Raw genomic sequence first — 17,334 nt, forward strand, 5'->3', positions numbered from 1 at the left:
AGCTCTGTGGGTGTTAATGAGTTTGTATTTGGCAAATGGTTTTTATGCTTAAATGAAAAGGTAATAATAAACAACCATTGGAACTGCTAGATGCACTATCCCAGCTCTAGGTTTCATGACATGACTCTTTGGCAAATAAGGGCCCCTGGAGAAATCAATACGTATATGAAAATTAGCACATTATTTCACTGTTAACATGCACCGTTAAGATGAGAGAGAAGGTGTGTGGGTCTACTGATGTTCTTATTTTCCTTCCTGGAATGATTAACTGAATAAGAAACAATATAGTCAGGGTGTTTTAAATCCAAAGTTTGATCATGGAGTTTTAGGAATTAACACCTCCAGTGCATTTAAAGTCTATGAGAAGTGCTATATTATTAACTCCCAGTTCAAATAAGATGCTGTTATACCTGGCACTCATTTTACTAATGGGGAAACTGAAGCTCACAGATGTAGATACAGAAAAAAACAAATGCAAATATGAAAACCAATGTCTTAAGCAAAGAAGGCATGGTGGATAACAGCCACTGGGATCTCAGGCACTTGACAACGTAGCTCATTGGTAAATAGGTCCTATTATAACCCCCCTTTCACAGATAAAAGAATTAAGGCTGTGAAGGAACTTACCCAAGATCATGGAGCTTTTAAATCACAGAGTCAAGACTTGCACTTGATTTGTCCGATGTCTACTTCTGTGCTTCATTCAGACAGCACAGAATACTTCTGCTAGTGCTGTCACCTATGGCCACAGTCACTGCTCGAGCAGTCCACAACTGCAATTCTGACAAAGAAAAAGCATAGAAGAGCTATGTGTCACCCTTAGCCAAGGCTTCCACATGTCCCAGCTGACCTATCTGCTGGTAGAAAACAGGTTTTGTACAATGTGTCAAGGTTCTTTAAAAGCAGTATTTAGTCATCACCTGCATCTACAGTTTATGAACTTTTCATTTTTACATTTAGGAACCCAGTGGAGGAAAGCAGAGTAACTTGTCTCTTGATTTGCCAAGAAACTTCTTGAGAGTTTGACTCTGGTTTAGTTTGTTTGCATATTTAGTTCTCAAAATAAAGAACCTTTGAAGAAGATTATTTAAATGCAGATCCTAGATCCCATCCTAAGTGATTCTGATTCAATAGGACTACAGTGGAGTCTAGAAATCTAAAAATATAATAGTTCAAAGCAGGCTTGAGAAAGAAGAATAAAGCTGGATGTATCACATTCCTTGATTTCAAACTATATCACAAATCTATAGTGATCAAAGAAGTATGGTATTGGCATAAAAACAGACACGTGGATCAATGGAACGGAATACAGAACCAAGAAACAAACCCACACACATATGACGAATTAATTTATGATAACGGAGGCAAAAATATACAAGGGGGAAAGGACAATCTCTTTAATAAATGGTGTTGGGAAAACTAGACCGTCATGTTCAAAGAACAAAACTGGATTACTACCTTATACCAATACAAGAATAAACTCAAAACGGATTAAAAATTTGAATGTAAGACCCGAAATCATAAAACTCCTAGGAAAAAAATATAGGCAGTAAGGTCCTAGACATCACACTTAGTGGTTTTTCTTGTTTGTTTGTTTGTTTTTTGGATGTGACTCCAAGGACAAAGTCAACAAAACCAAAAATTAACAAATAGGACTAAATCAAACTAAAAAGCTCTGTATAACAAAGAAAAACATCAACAAAACAAAAAGACAGCCTCCTGAATGGAAGAAGGTATTAGCAAATCATTTATCTGATAAAGGATTACTATCCAAAATATATAAAGAACTCATTCAACTCAATAACAAAATAACAAACAATCCAATTAAAAAATGGGCAGAGGACCTGAACAGACACTTTTCCCTAGAAATCATACAGATGGCCAACAGACATATGAAAAGATGCTCAACTTCACTAGCTATAAGGGAATGCTAATCAAATCCACCATGAGCTATTGCCTCACACAAGTTGAAATGGATATTATAAAAACGACAAGAAATAATAAGTGTTGGCGAGGGTGTGGAGAAAAGGGCACCCTCATGCACTGTTGGTGGAACCATAAATTGGTGTAACCTCTTTGAAAAACAGTATGGAGTTTCCTCAAAAAATTAGAACTAGAACTGCTATATGATCCAGCAATTTCACTTCTAGGTAGCTATTTGAAGAAAACTAAAACACTGATTTGAAAAGATATATGCTCTCTTATGTTCACTGCAACATTATTTACAATAGCCAAGATTTGGAAACAGCCTAAGTATCCATTGTTGATGAATAGATAAAGAAAATGTGATAATATGATAAGCCATAAAAAAAACAATGAAAGCTTGCCATTTGTGACAACATAGATGGACCTAGACAACATAGTGAAATAAGTCAGATGGAGAAAGATAAATGATCTAACTTATATGTGGCATCTAAGAAATGAAACAAAACTCAGACTCATAGAGAACAGATTGGTGGTTGCCAGAGGGGAGGAGTGATGGTGGGCTGTGAAATGGTTAAAAGGATCATACTTTCACTTATAAAATAAATAAGTCATGAGGATGTAATGTACAGCATGGGGAATGGAGTCAAAAATATTGTACTAACTTTGTATAGAGATAGATGGTAACTTATTGTGATCATTTCACAATGCATACAAATGTTGAATCACTATGCTGTACACATGAAACTATTATTGTATGCCAATTATACGTCAATAAAAATTTGTAAAAAATGAATAAAAATATAATGGTTCCATGACCACTACCCTCCACTCTCCTCCTGGAGGCAACCACTTTAGACACTTTTAATACTTTCATCTGGAATTTACTCATCTCCATAGTTCTCCAATGCTATCATAATTTTCCAAGTGCCTGGGGCTTCCAACCCATATCTCTGAATGACTCTACTGTTTCACATTAGATAACAATCAAATATTTATCAGGAACCCATTAGAGGAAGAAAAATAACATTAATTATGCCCCTACTAGGCATGAGGTCTTTATACACAACATCTCATTGAATACTTACTACCCCACTGGGAAGCAGGTACTCCTCTAGGTCACAAATTTGTAAGGGGTAGAAGTAGCTTTGGAATCCAATTCAGTTTGACTGAAAATCCAATGATTGTTTCAGTATAGGGCACAGTGAAGAACTCTGTGGTGGAATCTCTGACCTTTATTTGGAAAAAAAGGGTAGAAAATAGGGAGGAGTTTTTGGAGGAACTCAGGAAGTAGGACTTATCCTAGATGTGTTAACTGCGTACTTCCTCTAGTCCTGGCCCTGTGCTAGACACTGGAGATAGCATATGGGTGTCCTCTGCTCATCTTCCCCAACGCCTTGTCTGCAGAGAAAGCAGAATGACAGAATGTGGGTGAAGACACTGAGGAATTGGTGACATAAGACTTGGGCCCCAAATCTCAGGAATAGGCAGTCTTCCAATTGAAGCAGGAAAACTCCCATGATGCTAGCCAGCCTGGAAACTCCCCAGTTATGTGCTAGTAGACAGTGAACCAACTAAAGAGCACCGAATGTACTTGAATGACAACCGGAAAGTCTCTCCCCACTCCACTTCTAAAAATCATGCCCTAATAGAAAAACCTCATTCTAATAGAACACTAAACCAAAGATTGTCTTTAACGCCTCTCCTTTCTCTTTATAAAATGCACTTTTACCAAATTCCTTCTAGTCTCTGCTGGAAGGAAAGTGACAGTAGCTGACTCTCTTACCATAATAATGTCTGAACATACAGTCTTTGCTTAATTCTACAGGTGGTCTGCTTCCTCCTGCATGCTCAAAGCTCTCCCCAAGTTTGAACATTCAGTCTATGAACATTAATAAAAGTCTGTGCTCCATCTTGGCTAGATGGCAGCCCCAGTGGGAGTAATGATGGAGGAGATGGGAACTCAGATATACTCATGTCAAGGGGAGGATGTGTAGTACAAGTGGTTAGATTACAGCTTTGTGTCTGATGCCAAGCTATGTGACCCTGGGCAAGTTACATAATCTCTCTGTGGCCCAGTTCTCTCTCTGGTAAAATGGGAATAACAGTAGGACCTACTTGAAGGGTTCCTGTGAGGATTAAATGACCCATATCCAGAGGCAGCAATAAGATGTGTACACAATATGAAGAGCATAGGTTTGACACTGAATAAAAAGGAATCCATGAGTCCTTGCTGATACAAGTGAATACAAGAATAAATTTAAAAGTGTGGGAGAAGGTAAAGCTCTTCTCAGAGTAGAATGTAAACTGAAAAATGTAGAAGAGGATGGAATTAGGCAACTACCATTCTGCAACCATCATAGTGATAACAGATTCAAGCAGTAATCACCAACAGATGCTAAATCTAGCAGGTAAAATTGTGATGAGGAATGGCTTATAAATCTATGTGTATAACTATCAAGAAAAGGAAAGGGAGCAAAATGTAAAGGACGAATCTGGGTGAAGGCTATTTGGGCATTTGGGGGTGACACTCTTCGTTGCAACTTTTCTATATATTTAATTTGTCAAAAGAAACATTTTTTATTTTTATTTTTTTAAAAGGGAGATTAAGGAAGGAAACTAGCAGTTTCCTAGTTGGCTAGTTTTGTTACATAGTAGCTTTTCTCACGATTACACGCTCAAGAATAAGTAAGGTTAAAAAAATCTAAAATACTGCTTGATGGGGTGCGGAGAAGATAGCATGGGTTTGAATCTTTTCCACTCCTTATTAAATGTGACCAGGAACAAGTTCCTTAACCGCTCTGTGCCTCAGTTTCCTCTTCTGCAAAATGTGGATTTTACATTGTAGTTACTGGAAAGGTTGCTATGGAGCCTAAATTAGTTCATATTTTAAAGTGGTTGGTATGTATGAAGCAGTTTTGGTATAGTCATTTGTGTTGGACATAGTGTTTAGAATCAGTAAACTCCAGATAAATGTCTGCTCTTATTATGGTGATGACTGGGCTTAAAGTCCTCCAATAGCTTTACACTGATCCTCAGTTAAGGACAAAACAACCACCACAAAACCTTCCTGAGATGTAGAAGGGCTTCCCCCAACCTCAGCAGACCCACCTGCGTGTCCCTCACGCCTCGTCTCAGCCCAAGCATCGCTATGCTAGGCGAGCCTGTGACCCCAGGGCTGGAGCGCTGTAGCCGGCGCCAGCCCCGTGGGCGGCCTCCTGAGCACTCGCGGCAATGACAGGTGGCCCACGGTCATCCCGCTTGAGGTTCAGCGTAAGCCCCGTGCGCACAGGGCTCCGTATCCGTGTTTGCTCCCAAACGGCAGTATCCCCGAGTAGTGCAGGGAGAAGCCCAGCAGGCGTCTGAAAGCTAAAGGCGAACTTGGGGCCAGAGCTGCACGCAGGGCCTGGCGGCTGCCGTGGCGCCCGATGGCGCGGCCAGGTGCTTCCCCGCGGGCACGGCCGCGGCCCTCGGCTCCCGGCCCCGGGCAGGGGGCGGGCCCGGGGGCCGCCGGGGCCCGCCCCCTCCCTCCCCTCCCCCTGCGGTCTCGCGGGCCGGCTCCCCCGCGCCGGGTTTCCTGTTTAAGATGGCGTCCCCCGTGGCAGCGCAGGCACGGAAACTTCTGCGGGCCCTGGCGCTCCGGCCCCCGCTGCTGGCGACCAGGTGTCAGGTGAGCGGGCCCCGAGGCCCGGCCGCGGGCAGGGCGCCGACGGGGCGCCCGCCGGCCCGGGTCCTCCTGCCCCTCCTCCTCCTCCTGTCGCCCTCCTGGTCCCGGCTGCGCCACCGCTCGGGCGCTGCACCCCCGGAGGCGACGCGCGGCGCTGCGTCGGGGCGCTCGGCCGTGGAGCCCGGGCGGACGGGGAACGGCAGCCCGCCTGCCTGTGACAGGGAACCGCGCAGCTGCCGGCAGGTGTCGGCCCCCAGCCCGCGCGGGAGGCGCGCCTGGCTCTGCACCACGCCCCGCGTGCAAGTGCAGTCAGGTTCTTCCAACGGGGTTTGGAGTCCTGAGGTTTTACTATGTCCGCTTTGCCAGTCGTGCTTCGCAGACATCCCTGTTCCTGAGCGCAATTGTTAGGCCACGTGATGAACTTCCCCGGAGACCTAACCTAGCTGGTGTTAATCAGTAGCGCACCGCGGAGAGTGCACTTTCTGCGGGCTGCCTGCTTCTGCAGACTTCGGGAGTGCCTGAGTTGGTGAAATGCGGGGTCGACGAGAAAAGTGGGAACCGCACTCCCTTCTCTTGTCAATGAAAAATCAGTCCTGTCACTAAAACACGTGAGAGCATTGGCCCTGTCCACTTGCTCCTTGCTTATATGTAGGGAATAAAAACCCCGGCGGTGTTTTGGATGCTGAATATCAGCTATTAGAAGTTGGCCTCCAGTAGAGTTTACCTTCTGCTGATGCAATAGTAACAACAGTCAGAAGGCCTGTGGGGAGGCAGGAATTGGTGATGAATTTTGGAGAAATCGCTCAAGGATTCTTCTCCCCTTTGAAAGAAAGGGCAGTGTGGAGCTCAGGCACAGCAGAGCAATGCCATTGTCCATTTTCCCATTTTTAATTGAAGAGATGCAAATGATCACCCATGCAGTTTTAAGCAGGATATGCATAGTACAGTTTTTAAGGAAATTTTAAAGATAGCTACTGATTATTTTTTGAGTTACTATAAGCTTTGGTTAATTATGACATCTGTGAGTTTTTTCCCTTTTTCTTTTTTTCTCCTTTCATTTCCTGACTTCTCATTTCTCCCTTTTTGTTAATGTAAATTTAAAAGGTGCTAATACTTATTATGATAATATCCTTAATAGGCACTTGACTGTATGGTGGGATAGCAAAAAGAATGACGGTTTTGTCTAATTAAAATCACTAATAACTATTGTAATAGAGTGAGGAGAATACCTCCAGGTGATCAAGTCCTATTCATTATTTAAGTGTGACAAAAAACAAGAATTGTGGTGCTAACTATGACTAGGCTTGAATTGATGAGAAACATGGGGCCGACGACAGTGAAAACTCAAGCAAAGGAAGTAATTGTACAGAGAAAGCCAAGTGTTTAGCTGAAGTATGATAGGGCTTCTTGCCCAACCAAGAAATGGGAGCCTGAACGCAACACTAGATTATCTGGGGATAGCTAAACCCTTGGTTTGGCAAGAAGACTGGGTGAAAGGATCTCTTACCTCATTCCATCTGCAAAGCTTGATTTACATATTTGTGGATGATTTCTTATCCTGTAAACAGAAGGATTAGAAGATGAGAATAATTTTTTAAAGCCAAGAATAAGATACAGGGTTCAAGAACTGGAAAATGGGCATTAGCAAGCATCTTGTCCAACCAGCTCATTTCATAGGTAGAAAAATTGAGGCTTAAAGAGGTTCCATGACTTGTTTAAGGTTATAAAGAGAGTTTGTGGCAGAGCTGATTCCAGACTGAAGGTTTACTTTTAAGTTTCCATTATACCAAGCTATAGCTTTGTGAGTATAGATTTGCTCCCGAAAATATATTATGCCAGCATATAAGTTAGTCTGCATACTAGTAGTAACTATATAACATCCAAGACATTAGCACTACTACACATTTTTGCTTTATAAAGGAATCTTAGAATTGGCACAAAAAAAATAGGTGAGTATTGCTTGTGACTCACAAGGAACTCTTCAAATTCTTGGATGTTTCTTAGTATCTGCTTCATCTAAGTTGGCTTGGATGTTGTGCCTACTTACTCCCAGGCTGATGGCAGACATTACAATGGAATATCACCCACGTTTTCCACAAAACTTAATCTTCACCAAGTGTCTCAGAAATCTGTTGCCACTCTGGGCTCAGACCTGTTTTGTACCAGGCCTTGAGCAAAACTGTTGGATGTGCAGAGATAAAAGACCCAGTTTCTTCTTTCAGAAGTAATGTTAACCATTTTCACAAAGGTGCACATAGAATGACCCCTCCCCATAGTTAAATTACATTTGACACATCTCCTAATGCTTAATGTCATTGACATTTTTTATTTCCTCTGCTCTTGGCTTCACTGTTTTGATTTTTGATTGCTGTTAAATCCTTAAAAGACCCACTTTAGCTGTTTCTTATTTTACATACATTTTTTTATTCAGCCTGTACCAGAGCAGGACTGTTCCAGGTGCTGAGATTTGGGGGTGGTCAGCAAGTCCTTGGCCACATGATACTTTGTGTTAATGGGAGTGGGGAAAGGGCTAGATTGTACATACATAAACAATAATGAAGATGATTTCAGCCAATGACAAATGCTATGAAGAAAATAAAACAGGGTCAGGGGATGGAGAATGAATAGCTTAGCCAAGAAGGTGGTGTAGATTAGATCAAGGAAAACCAATTCGACAAGGTGGTTTTTTGTTTTAGTTAATTTTTTTATTGTAATATAACACTCATACATATAAAAATGTATATATTATAAGTTAGCAACTTGCTGTTTCCACAAACTGAACACACCCAGGTAACCAAATCCAGATGAAGAACTGAATCATTTAGTTCTTCATCTAGTAGTAGTAACCCAGAGGTTCCCCTGATCTCCCTCCTTTCACTACCTCCACCCTGAGAAAGGTAACCAGCCCCCTGACTTACACCACCGTTCACTGGGTTTGTTCCTTTTTGTTCTTTATGTAAATGGAATTATACAATCGCACTCAGATAACTGCTCATGATGTTTATGGGGTCTGGCAGGGACTTTTTGACATTTGAGCTGAGACCTGAGTAATGACAAGTAGCCAGCCAGGTGAAACTGGGGAGAGCATGTTAGACAGAGAGGACAGCAGGTGCAAAGGCCCTTGAGCTCAGCATGTCAGGCCGTCAAAGGTGGGGAAGTGGTGGTACTAATAATAATCGGAGGCGGCAGCAGTGTCCAGAGCATGTGGGACTTCCAGGGTCTGATCAGGTGTTTCTAAGAGCTTAGAGTGGTTAAGTGACTTGCCCAAAGTTACTTAGCTGGTAAGCAGCAGCTGGGTCTGAATTGCAATCCTGGCCTCGGAAGATCAGGCATTTCATTACTGCACTGTGCGTTCTATTACAAATCTAGACTGGTCTTGAAACTTGGGCGGGGGCGGGGGTGTAGTGTTGTTCAGTGAGCTTAACACTCCAGTAAAGATCTGCATTGTTAGACGTTTTCTCCCACCCCCAGATTCTGGCCAACGGGCCATGTTGCCATAAGCAGATAGTCAGCCAGGAGCACAGGGCGCTGTGGAACATGGCAGTGTAACAGCAGGCACAGCCCTGGTGGGCAGAGACGACCCATTCCACTGGTCACATCATAGGGAAATCCACAGGGCTGAGGGCGCCGAGTTTAATTAAAAAGGTTTATGGTAATTCCATGCACGGTATCGTTCCCTTTTAGTACATTTCCCCTCTCATAATGGCTGGGTGAAGTTCACAGAGCTCTTGCGTTGTAAGAGAAGCAGAGACGTGGGAAACACTGCCTTGCAGGCCCTCTCTGTAGAATCATTGTGTGGTTCTTCACAGAGCCCAGAGCATCTGTTCCGGGAACTTGGGGAGAATGTACATTGTTGAAGAAAGCTGCTTAAACCCATGCCCCTGCTATTGTATACTTCAAAACGGATGGCGCCAGCTTCATTTTCTGCTCTTTCCGGAAGTGGGAGGAGAAAGATGGATGTGTGCCTTTTAGAAGTGAAGGACTAAAGGTTACCTGCAAGTTCTTATCAGCTAAATGATTCTGTGAAAGCTGCACTGGAAGTTGTGACTTAACCTATATCTGCCTTCTTGCCTTGAAAAATAAATATCTGACTTTTTTTTTCCCAATGAAGTACAGCTGCAATTTCTGCTGTTAGGAAAGGAAATCCATCTCAAATAATTTAGATGCTAAACGGTTGACCTTCTGTGTGGGGAAGACCTCTAAGTGATGGCTCCTGTGCCAAATTCGGTTTGTTTACTGTAAATGAAACATTCCTTTTGTGGGTGGGTGAGGGGTGGCCATACTCACAGTGATGAGGGCTTTGCTGCCCTTGTACCCTGGCCGAATTCTGTAGGCACAGCGCCCAGAAAATCATTGCAATATGTCATATTCTGGGAAGGGAAAAGAGTTACACAAGTAACCTCAGATCAGTTGTCCTTCAGCTGTCTGTAGTACTCAATCTGAAATTGTCATTGGTGCATCACTTTTTGTTATTTGATGGCAACATTTTGCCTTAGGAACTTGTGAGACTGGTGCACGTTGAGCAAACGGTAAAATCAATATACTGATGAAGTTTTGGGAAATGATACCAAGAGTTAGTCTGGTGAAGATGGAGGCGAGGAGAGCGTTCAGATAGAGTAGACTGCATGCAAAGCCGAGGGGAGAGAATGCGGGGAGGCGCTAGGAGCCATTGTGGACAGTCGGTGTGGAGCCGGAGAGGCAGGTAGCCGGAGGGCCTGAAGGGCGGGGATCTTCCAGGCAAATGAGGAAGGAAGGGCAGGGCTCCGCGTGGCACAGGCCCCCATAACTCAACATGTTTTCTGAGCACGTAGTGTATGCCCAGGGCTATTCCTTGTAAACTCCCGAAGGCAGAGAGTTATTGATGTAGTTCTTCCCCGTACAACCAGTGCGTAAGAGGATCCTGAGCATATCGATGCACTAGGCAACGAGTGCTGTGTGACTGAGTGAGTGCAGAGGGAGACACACAGCCCCTACCCTTGAGGGGGCTCAGAGCCTAGTGGCAGAATTGGTGTGGAAAGCAGTGATTACACTGCGGCGCTAAGGTGCAGTGGAGGAGGGCGGATGGCAGCGGCAGACTCCGTCCTGAGTCAATTCGTTGACTTCAGACAGGGTTTTCCCTAATTATCTGACCACCCCTCGCCCCAGGGGTTATGTTCTATCCCTTACAGGCTTTATTGTATTCTGTAAAACTTTACCTGGTGGTTTATTGTGTATTTTTGGTTTGTTTGTTGTCTGTCTTTCTCCCTCTCCTACAAATGTAAGAGTGTCAGCTGTGTGAGGGCAGATTTTTCTTATGCACGGTGTTGTGTTTTCCCCAGCAGGCCATGACGAGGTATTCAGTAAGCTTTTGTGGTCTACATGAGTGAGTGCGGCACATAGAGAAGTGAGAGGCAGGCGACTACTAGGAGAGGGTGAGGTTTGGTGCATATGGTTTAGGCAAGCGAGGGAGGAAGGGGCTGTACAAAGTCCAGTTGTGAAAGAGCTTTCATAATAATAGGAGCATTCATTTCATGTGACAGACGCTGTGTAAAATTACTTCTGTGCATTATTTCTTCAACCTATACATTACTGCAAGAGAGATTGTGTTCCCTTCATGTTGCATATAAGGGAACAGGCGTGAGGAGTCACATAGTCACTTGCTTAAAATCACACTGTGAACTAGTCACCTTCCTCATGCTGATAAGCCACTTAAGCTATTAAAACATTAAGCTAGACTGCCACAGGATCCTGTTTGGGCTGACATCCAGTTACGCAGACTGCTTACCTTTCCCCCAAGTGCCAGGCACCTTTGGTCCTTTGGGCGGTGCTGATTCAGGTGTACTAATCACCACGGGACAGTTGTCCTCTCCAGGCCCTTACCCGACTCCCTCCTTCACTGGCTTTGGGGTCTGGGAAACAGTAACAGAGGAGAAAGGGGACGAGTTCTGCACTCAGACAGAACTAAGCTCAGATTCTGAGTCTGCCAGATTCTTGCTCTGCAAATTATTGAACTTGACCAAACCTCAATGTATTGTTTTCTGAAAGAGGATAATTCTCACAGATATAAAATGACATTGGGCATTATGATTAGATATGGGCCCATAGTGATTATTTCTCTTGCAGTGAAATTTGAAGCTAAATTTACTTGCATTTTTAAAGACTTATTAAGCTAGAATAATTTTCCTTTTCCAGCTTTGATAAACATTTATTATTTGCTGCCAACTCAGGGGTAGGTACTGGTTTGGTGTTTCCATATGTTTTATTTCATTTAGTCCTTGCAATCACCATGGGAGACAGAGGTGGTTATCCTCAGTTTACACCTGGGGCACCTGAGGCCCAGAGGCCTGCCTCCAGGGCGCCAGTCACCTTCACTATTCCACAGATGGGGTAAAGGTTGGTGAGGCCCAAGCTGGCAGTGGGAAGGGTCACACGGGGAGCTCAGTTGCCCCATCCTGGATGTTGCTCGTTCCAGAAATGGTTACACATCTTGCTGTTGACTCAGTTGCGATGGCTTCTGGACCTTATGTGCATCAAAGACGTGAGGTGAAGGGACAAGTAAATAACGGACTGTGGTCACAACATGTTCCAGAGGACAACTGGCACATTCCCTAGAGTCTGTCAGCCCAGTGCAAAGCGCTGCCTTAGGATTTCAGGAACACTGGAGAAACTGTGAAATTGCATTGCCTTTGCAGGGTGGACTTTGGGTGATGGTAATGGAGGGGGGAGTGTCCTGGCCTCCTGACTTCAGGCTTCTGTGGCCAGCTTTTCTCTTTTTCTAGAAATGACTCCAAGTGAATAGCATGTAGGCACTAGTCATAAAGGCGTCGATTTCTAACATTTACCTCTAAAACTTATTTCTTTTTAAATTGGAGGGATTTGCATGAACTGGTATTGGAGACATGGCAGAGCACAAGGCATAGGTCTGTGGAAGCTGGGGTCTTGTGAGCTGGGGTGGGGGGCTTTTTCTACCCCTGTCTTTTTCTCCATGTGCTTGTCCCGTTTCCATTCTGGGCTTAGTTCCAGGGTTGTGACTCGAGGGCAACTGAGGCATCTAGGAGGCTGCTTTGTGGAGTTTGAGGTGGGTGAACAGTGAGAGATAAGGCTGGGGATATCAGCAGGGGCAAAATTCTGATGCTTGCAAGTCTGCTAATGGAGTTAAGGTTTGCTATTGAGCGTGGTGGGGACCCACTGAAGAGTTTTAGATGGTGGGGTGGCAGGGGCAGTGTTATGTTTCTGCATGTAGTGGGAAGAGGGTTGAAGGAATGAAAGATGGGAGATCACTTGGGAGGCTGTTGCAATGACAGTCACATTACTAATTATGCCAGGATAATAGGCATTAACCAGGGCTGGAGTCAAATTGCCTGGGTTCACATCTTGTTTTGTGTTCGCTGACACTTACTCATTTTATTCCAAGACTCACTTTCTTCTTTTTCACATTTCAGCATCTCTGAAAACTGAATGTGTTTGTACACTTGTGTCATAGATTGGTTGACACACATATATATTTGTTCTCTCCAGTGGTACATAAAATGGGAGACGATGGAGGCTTGGACTACAGTTAGGGTGAACACATACTTTATTGCAAATTGGGATACTTTTGAGTGTGAACTTGAACACTGTGAATAATTACACCAGGACAACGGGTGTAGTGAAACCAAGAATGTTCCTGGAAAACAGATAAAACAGAGATATGAAAGCGATGGACTAAAATGGACTAAATGGTGGCAGTGGGGGTAGGAGGGAAAGATTGGCATTGTTAAGGAAATAGACTGCACAGGACACATCCCCACTGATGGCCACTCATGTTCTCTGTCGTATAGCAAAAAGGTGAGACAGACTACTGTCCCTGAGCGAGACAGTGTGAGGAGACCTGCTTGTACTTACCTCAAGGGGAAAAAAAAAGGTTTATCGAAAGGGGCACATACTGGAACTCAAGACCAATCTTCCTTGATGTTGGCTTCTCCATGTGCCTTGTCTGTTCTGTTAACTGGTCGCTTGCTCATGGGCACATCTCTTTCTAACTTCTACCTGCACAGGATTTTGTCTATTCCCATGCTCACTCTAGCCTCCTGCCTCCAACACACCATCCAGCTTCTGCGTCCCAGAAATTTACAGTCCTAATAATAAGAAAATATTATTGGTCTGTTTCATCTTTTTGCACGCGGGCCTGGGTCTCTGGGCAGCTGAAAGATGGGCTGGTTTTGTGTAAGGTATTCATCTCCATCCTTCCACCTGTGGCTGAGGTGGGAGGTATTGGAGCACAGTGACCCCGGGAGCGGGGCTCTGCGTGCAGTGTTGGTGGGGTGGCCTCATCCATGTAGAGCACCAAGATATTTTCTGTCCTTTATGAGCTGCTGCTAACCTGTCTTTTCTCCATGTCTGCATGTTTGTGGTTGCTTTATTTCCTTTAAATTTCTGAAGATTCTCTTATTACTCACTTTTCTGGTCTGTGCTAGACTAATTTACCAGAAGTGAAGGTGATAGCAATAGGCCTTGTTTTAGGCCATTTTCTTTTGATCACAGTGTAAAGTAATTCTCAGAAGAGAAACATTAAGTGGGAAAATAGTACGTCATGGGAAGTCAGCTCATCCCTTTAAATAGCCAAGAGAGTGTTTCCAACCCAAATGTAAACAGATTTCATACAGGCCTGGGACGCTTCCTCAGCTTTGCTGGGAACGACATAGTCTGGGTTGAAATAACCCAACTTCTCTTGGTTCTCCTTCACTTTGAGTTTCCCACAGTGGATTTGTTTGGCTCCTTTTTCCACCACTCAGTAAGGAGCTGGTCTGCTGGGCAGAGCTCCTGCATGCCACCTTCAGAGGCTGCAGACTCTCATGTCGTTGTCCCTGGAGCTGTTCCCTGGGACTATGGGGAGGGTTCTTTTCACTCAAACCACAAGTAGGAAGACCTTATTTTTATCCTTAAAAATGGATCATGTTTGGGAGTAAAGGGGAACACTGTTAATAATTATGCTGAGATACTGGGCATAAACCAGGACTGGAATCAGACTGCCTGGGTTCAAATCTTGCTTTAAACACTTCAGTAGGTTTGTGATCTTGTGCAAATTACATATTTTATAGTAAGACACACTGTTGCTTTTTTTTTTTTTTACATTTCACCATCTCTGAAATCTGAATGTGTTTTATACTTGTGTCATGGATTGATTGGCGGGTTTTCCCCAATGGTATGTAAAGTGGTGCAAAAAATTGTTGGTTCTTAAATTTGATGAAATTTCCCTGTACCTCAGCTTCCTTGTCTGCAGAATGGGGACAGCACAGCACTTACCTCCCAGAGTTACACTGAGGATGAACTGAACTCATGCATATCATCTCAGCACTGTGCCTTAAAGGATCAGTAAATATTAGTTATTGGGTTTGGTAGTGCTATCACTAACTATAATCAGAAAGGCTTTATTTTCGTAAAAAAACCTCCTGTTTTCCCTGCCTTTCTTTTAAAAATCCACACAACTCTGCCACTTGCAGGAAGATGAGCAGTGTAAGCGCAGGATAGGGAATCAGAAGAGTCGTGGGTAGATGACATGGAAAGAGAGAAAGACTCCCTCCCTCTCCTGCCCTGTGTGTGCTCAGGAGTGAAGGAATAAAATGAAATCTCTTGGGAAAAGGCCTTTCTAATACTTGGCACCGATTGGGAGTGGAGACCAGCATTTTAGCCTATCAGAAAATATTACAGTGTTCCCCTTATCAGTGGAGATCTCTTCACATTTTTAGTCTTTCGCCTGATTGACATCATCTGCTCAAGCTCTCCGGATTGCTGTGGAGATGCTGTTACAATCTCCTGGACTTTGAAGGACTTGTTTGGGTCAACTTACCTTTGAAAAGATGGGCAGGAAAACCACATTTAATATGTACTCTCATTCCAGCCCTAGGGCTTACCTTTTTTTGATTAAATAATATAAAGAAAACTGAGAGTTATTAATTATTTTTGATTAAGAGACTAAACTTAATGGTGAGTGTTTCTTTAAGATTCAGAACTCTTTTTAAAATTATGTATCATTACAGTTGAAAACCAACAGTACAGGGAAAAGAAAAATGAATTTTTCAGTTTTTCAGTCTATAATTAGCATGAAAAACAAATGTGCTAATAGGCTAATTCGAAAAACTGGATAACTTTGAGATGGTGAAATTGTAAACAGATTATCCTCGCTAACTTAAAAAGATGCAGAAGGATTGAATGGCAGAGTGTTGAGTAGGTTAGTTTGAAATGAAGGCAGAAGTCTTATGACAGGTCCTTGGGGACACTGAGCCTAAGGGTGTAGATTCTGACACCAGTTCCAATTATGGGTTTTCCAACATCATCAGGCAATTTTCTTTTTGGGTGACCTACATATAATTCAACTCAATTCTGACACTATTTACCTGGAGATAGTGTCATCTTCCACAGGTCAGTCCTACAAGATGTCCCCAAGCCCACCTCTGATGCCAGTCTCAAATTCAAGTTGTCACCTGTGCTTCTGACCAACCAGCTATAGATTGCACATTCCCATGATGCACGTCTTCTTCAGATGTTTTAAATTTGCTAGAGCGGCTCACAGAATTTAGAGACACATTTTACTTACGAGACTACTGGTTTATTATAAAAGGGTATTACTCAGGAATAGCCAGGTGAAAGAGGTGTGTAGGACAAGGTATATGGGGAGGTTGAGGAGCTTCCATGCTGTCTGAGCATGCCACTCTCCTCAAATAGCCACAGAGTCACCAGGCTAGAATCCCTCAGAATCTCATAGTTCAGGGATTTTTGTGGAGGCTTCATTTCATAAGTATGATTCCCGAAATCCATGGCCATTGGTGATGGAATCTCTAGCCCCTCTCCCCTCCCCTGAGGTGAAGAGATGGGACTGAAAATTCCAAGTCCCTAATCCCTGGTTGGTTCCTTGGCAACCAGTTCTCTTTCTTAGTTTACTTAGAGGCTGTCCAAAAATTGTCTCATTAACATAGCAAAGACACCTTTATCACTCTCTTCACTTAGGAAATTTGAAGGATTTTATGAGCTCTGTACCAAGACTAAGGATGAAGACTAAATGTGTATTTCTTACTGTAAATAATATCACAGGGTGCTTTTAGGACTGGAGTACCAAATCCCAAACTCCTAGCAGGGCATGCTGTGAGTGTAATGGATGCTTTCTTTTTTGTTTGATATAGGTTCGTGGTGAGGCTTTTGTGAGTGGTATAAAATTGATTTAATAACTATATTGTGGATGAAAAAAGAGTGCTGTAATAAATCATACATTTCTAACTGGGCAGGTCATGTGGGCATTCATGCCCCAGGCCTGTAACTTCTTTCGTGAAAGGTTTTTAAGCAAGCCCTGTCCATTGTTCTTGAACATCTAGGTTAATACACCTTTGAAATGCCAGAAGCAATACCCCTGGAAGGTGTAACCACCCACAAGAGAGCACATACTTTGTTAACTATCTTGTAATCCAATCCCCACCTTGCTTCCTCCCACCTTCATGTGTGAGGTGGGATCAAACAATATGGTGAATGTTTAAATAAAAAATATTATTACAGTAAAAGACACATTGCCATTAATCTCCCTTAAAATACTCCGCCTCACTTCAAACACACTGTTGTTATCCCATTGTTACCTCATTGTTCTGGCTACTTTCTGAAGCAGTTTTGGAAGTCTTCTTTCATGAGTGTCTTTAGTTGTGCTGTCCTGGCTGCCTCGATGTCCTGAATCATTTTCACTTTAGGGAAGAGCCAGAAGTTGCATGGTGCCAGATCCGGTGAATAAGGTGGATGAGGAC

The 17,334-nt window shown here is 43.4% G+C and overlaps 1 protein-coding gene across 3 annotated transcripts in view; it reads left to right on the forward strand.

The window, feature by feature from the left end:
• The first annotated feature begins 5,475 nt into the window (after positions 1-5,475).
• The window catches only part of SUCLG2 (succinate-CoA ligase GDP-forming subunit beta), a 321,296-nt gene continuing 309,437 nt past the window's right edge, over positions 5,476-17,334 (forward strand). For all 3 annotated transcript variants that reach the window (XM_081071619.1, XM_081071620.1, XM_081071618.1), the window contains exon 1: positions 5,476-5,593. In XM_081071619.1, the coding sequence (XP_080927745.1) occupies positions 5,510-5,593 (84 nt within the window). In that variant the 5' untranslated portion in view covers positions 5,476-5,509. The remainder of the gene's footprint in view (positions 5,594-17,334) is intronic.

This window comes from Rhinolophus hipposideros (assembly GCF_964194185.1).
Source record: "Rhinolophus hipposideros genome assembly, chromosome: 14".
NCBI classification, from domain to species: domain Eukaryota; kingdom Metazoa; phylum Chordata; class Mammalia; order Chiroptera; family Rhinolophidae; genus Rhinolophus; species Rhinolophus hipposideros.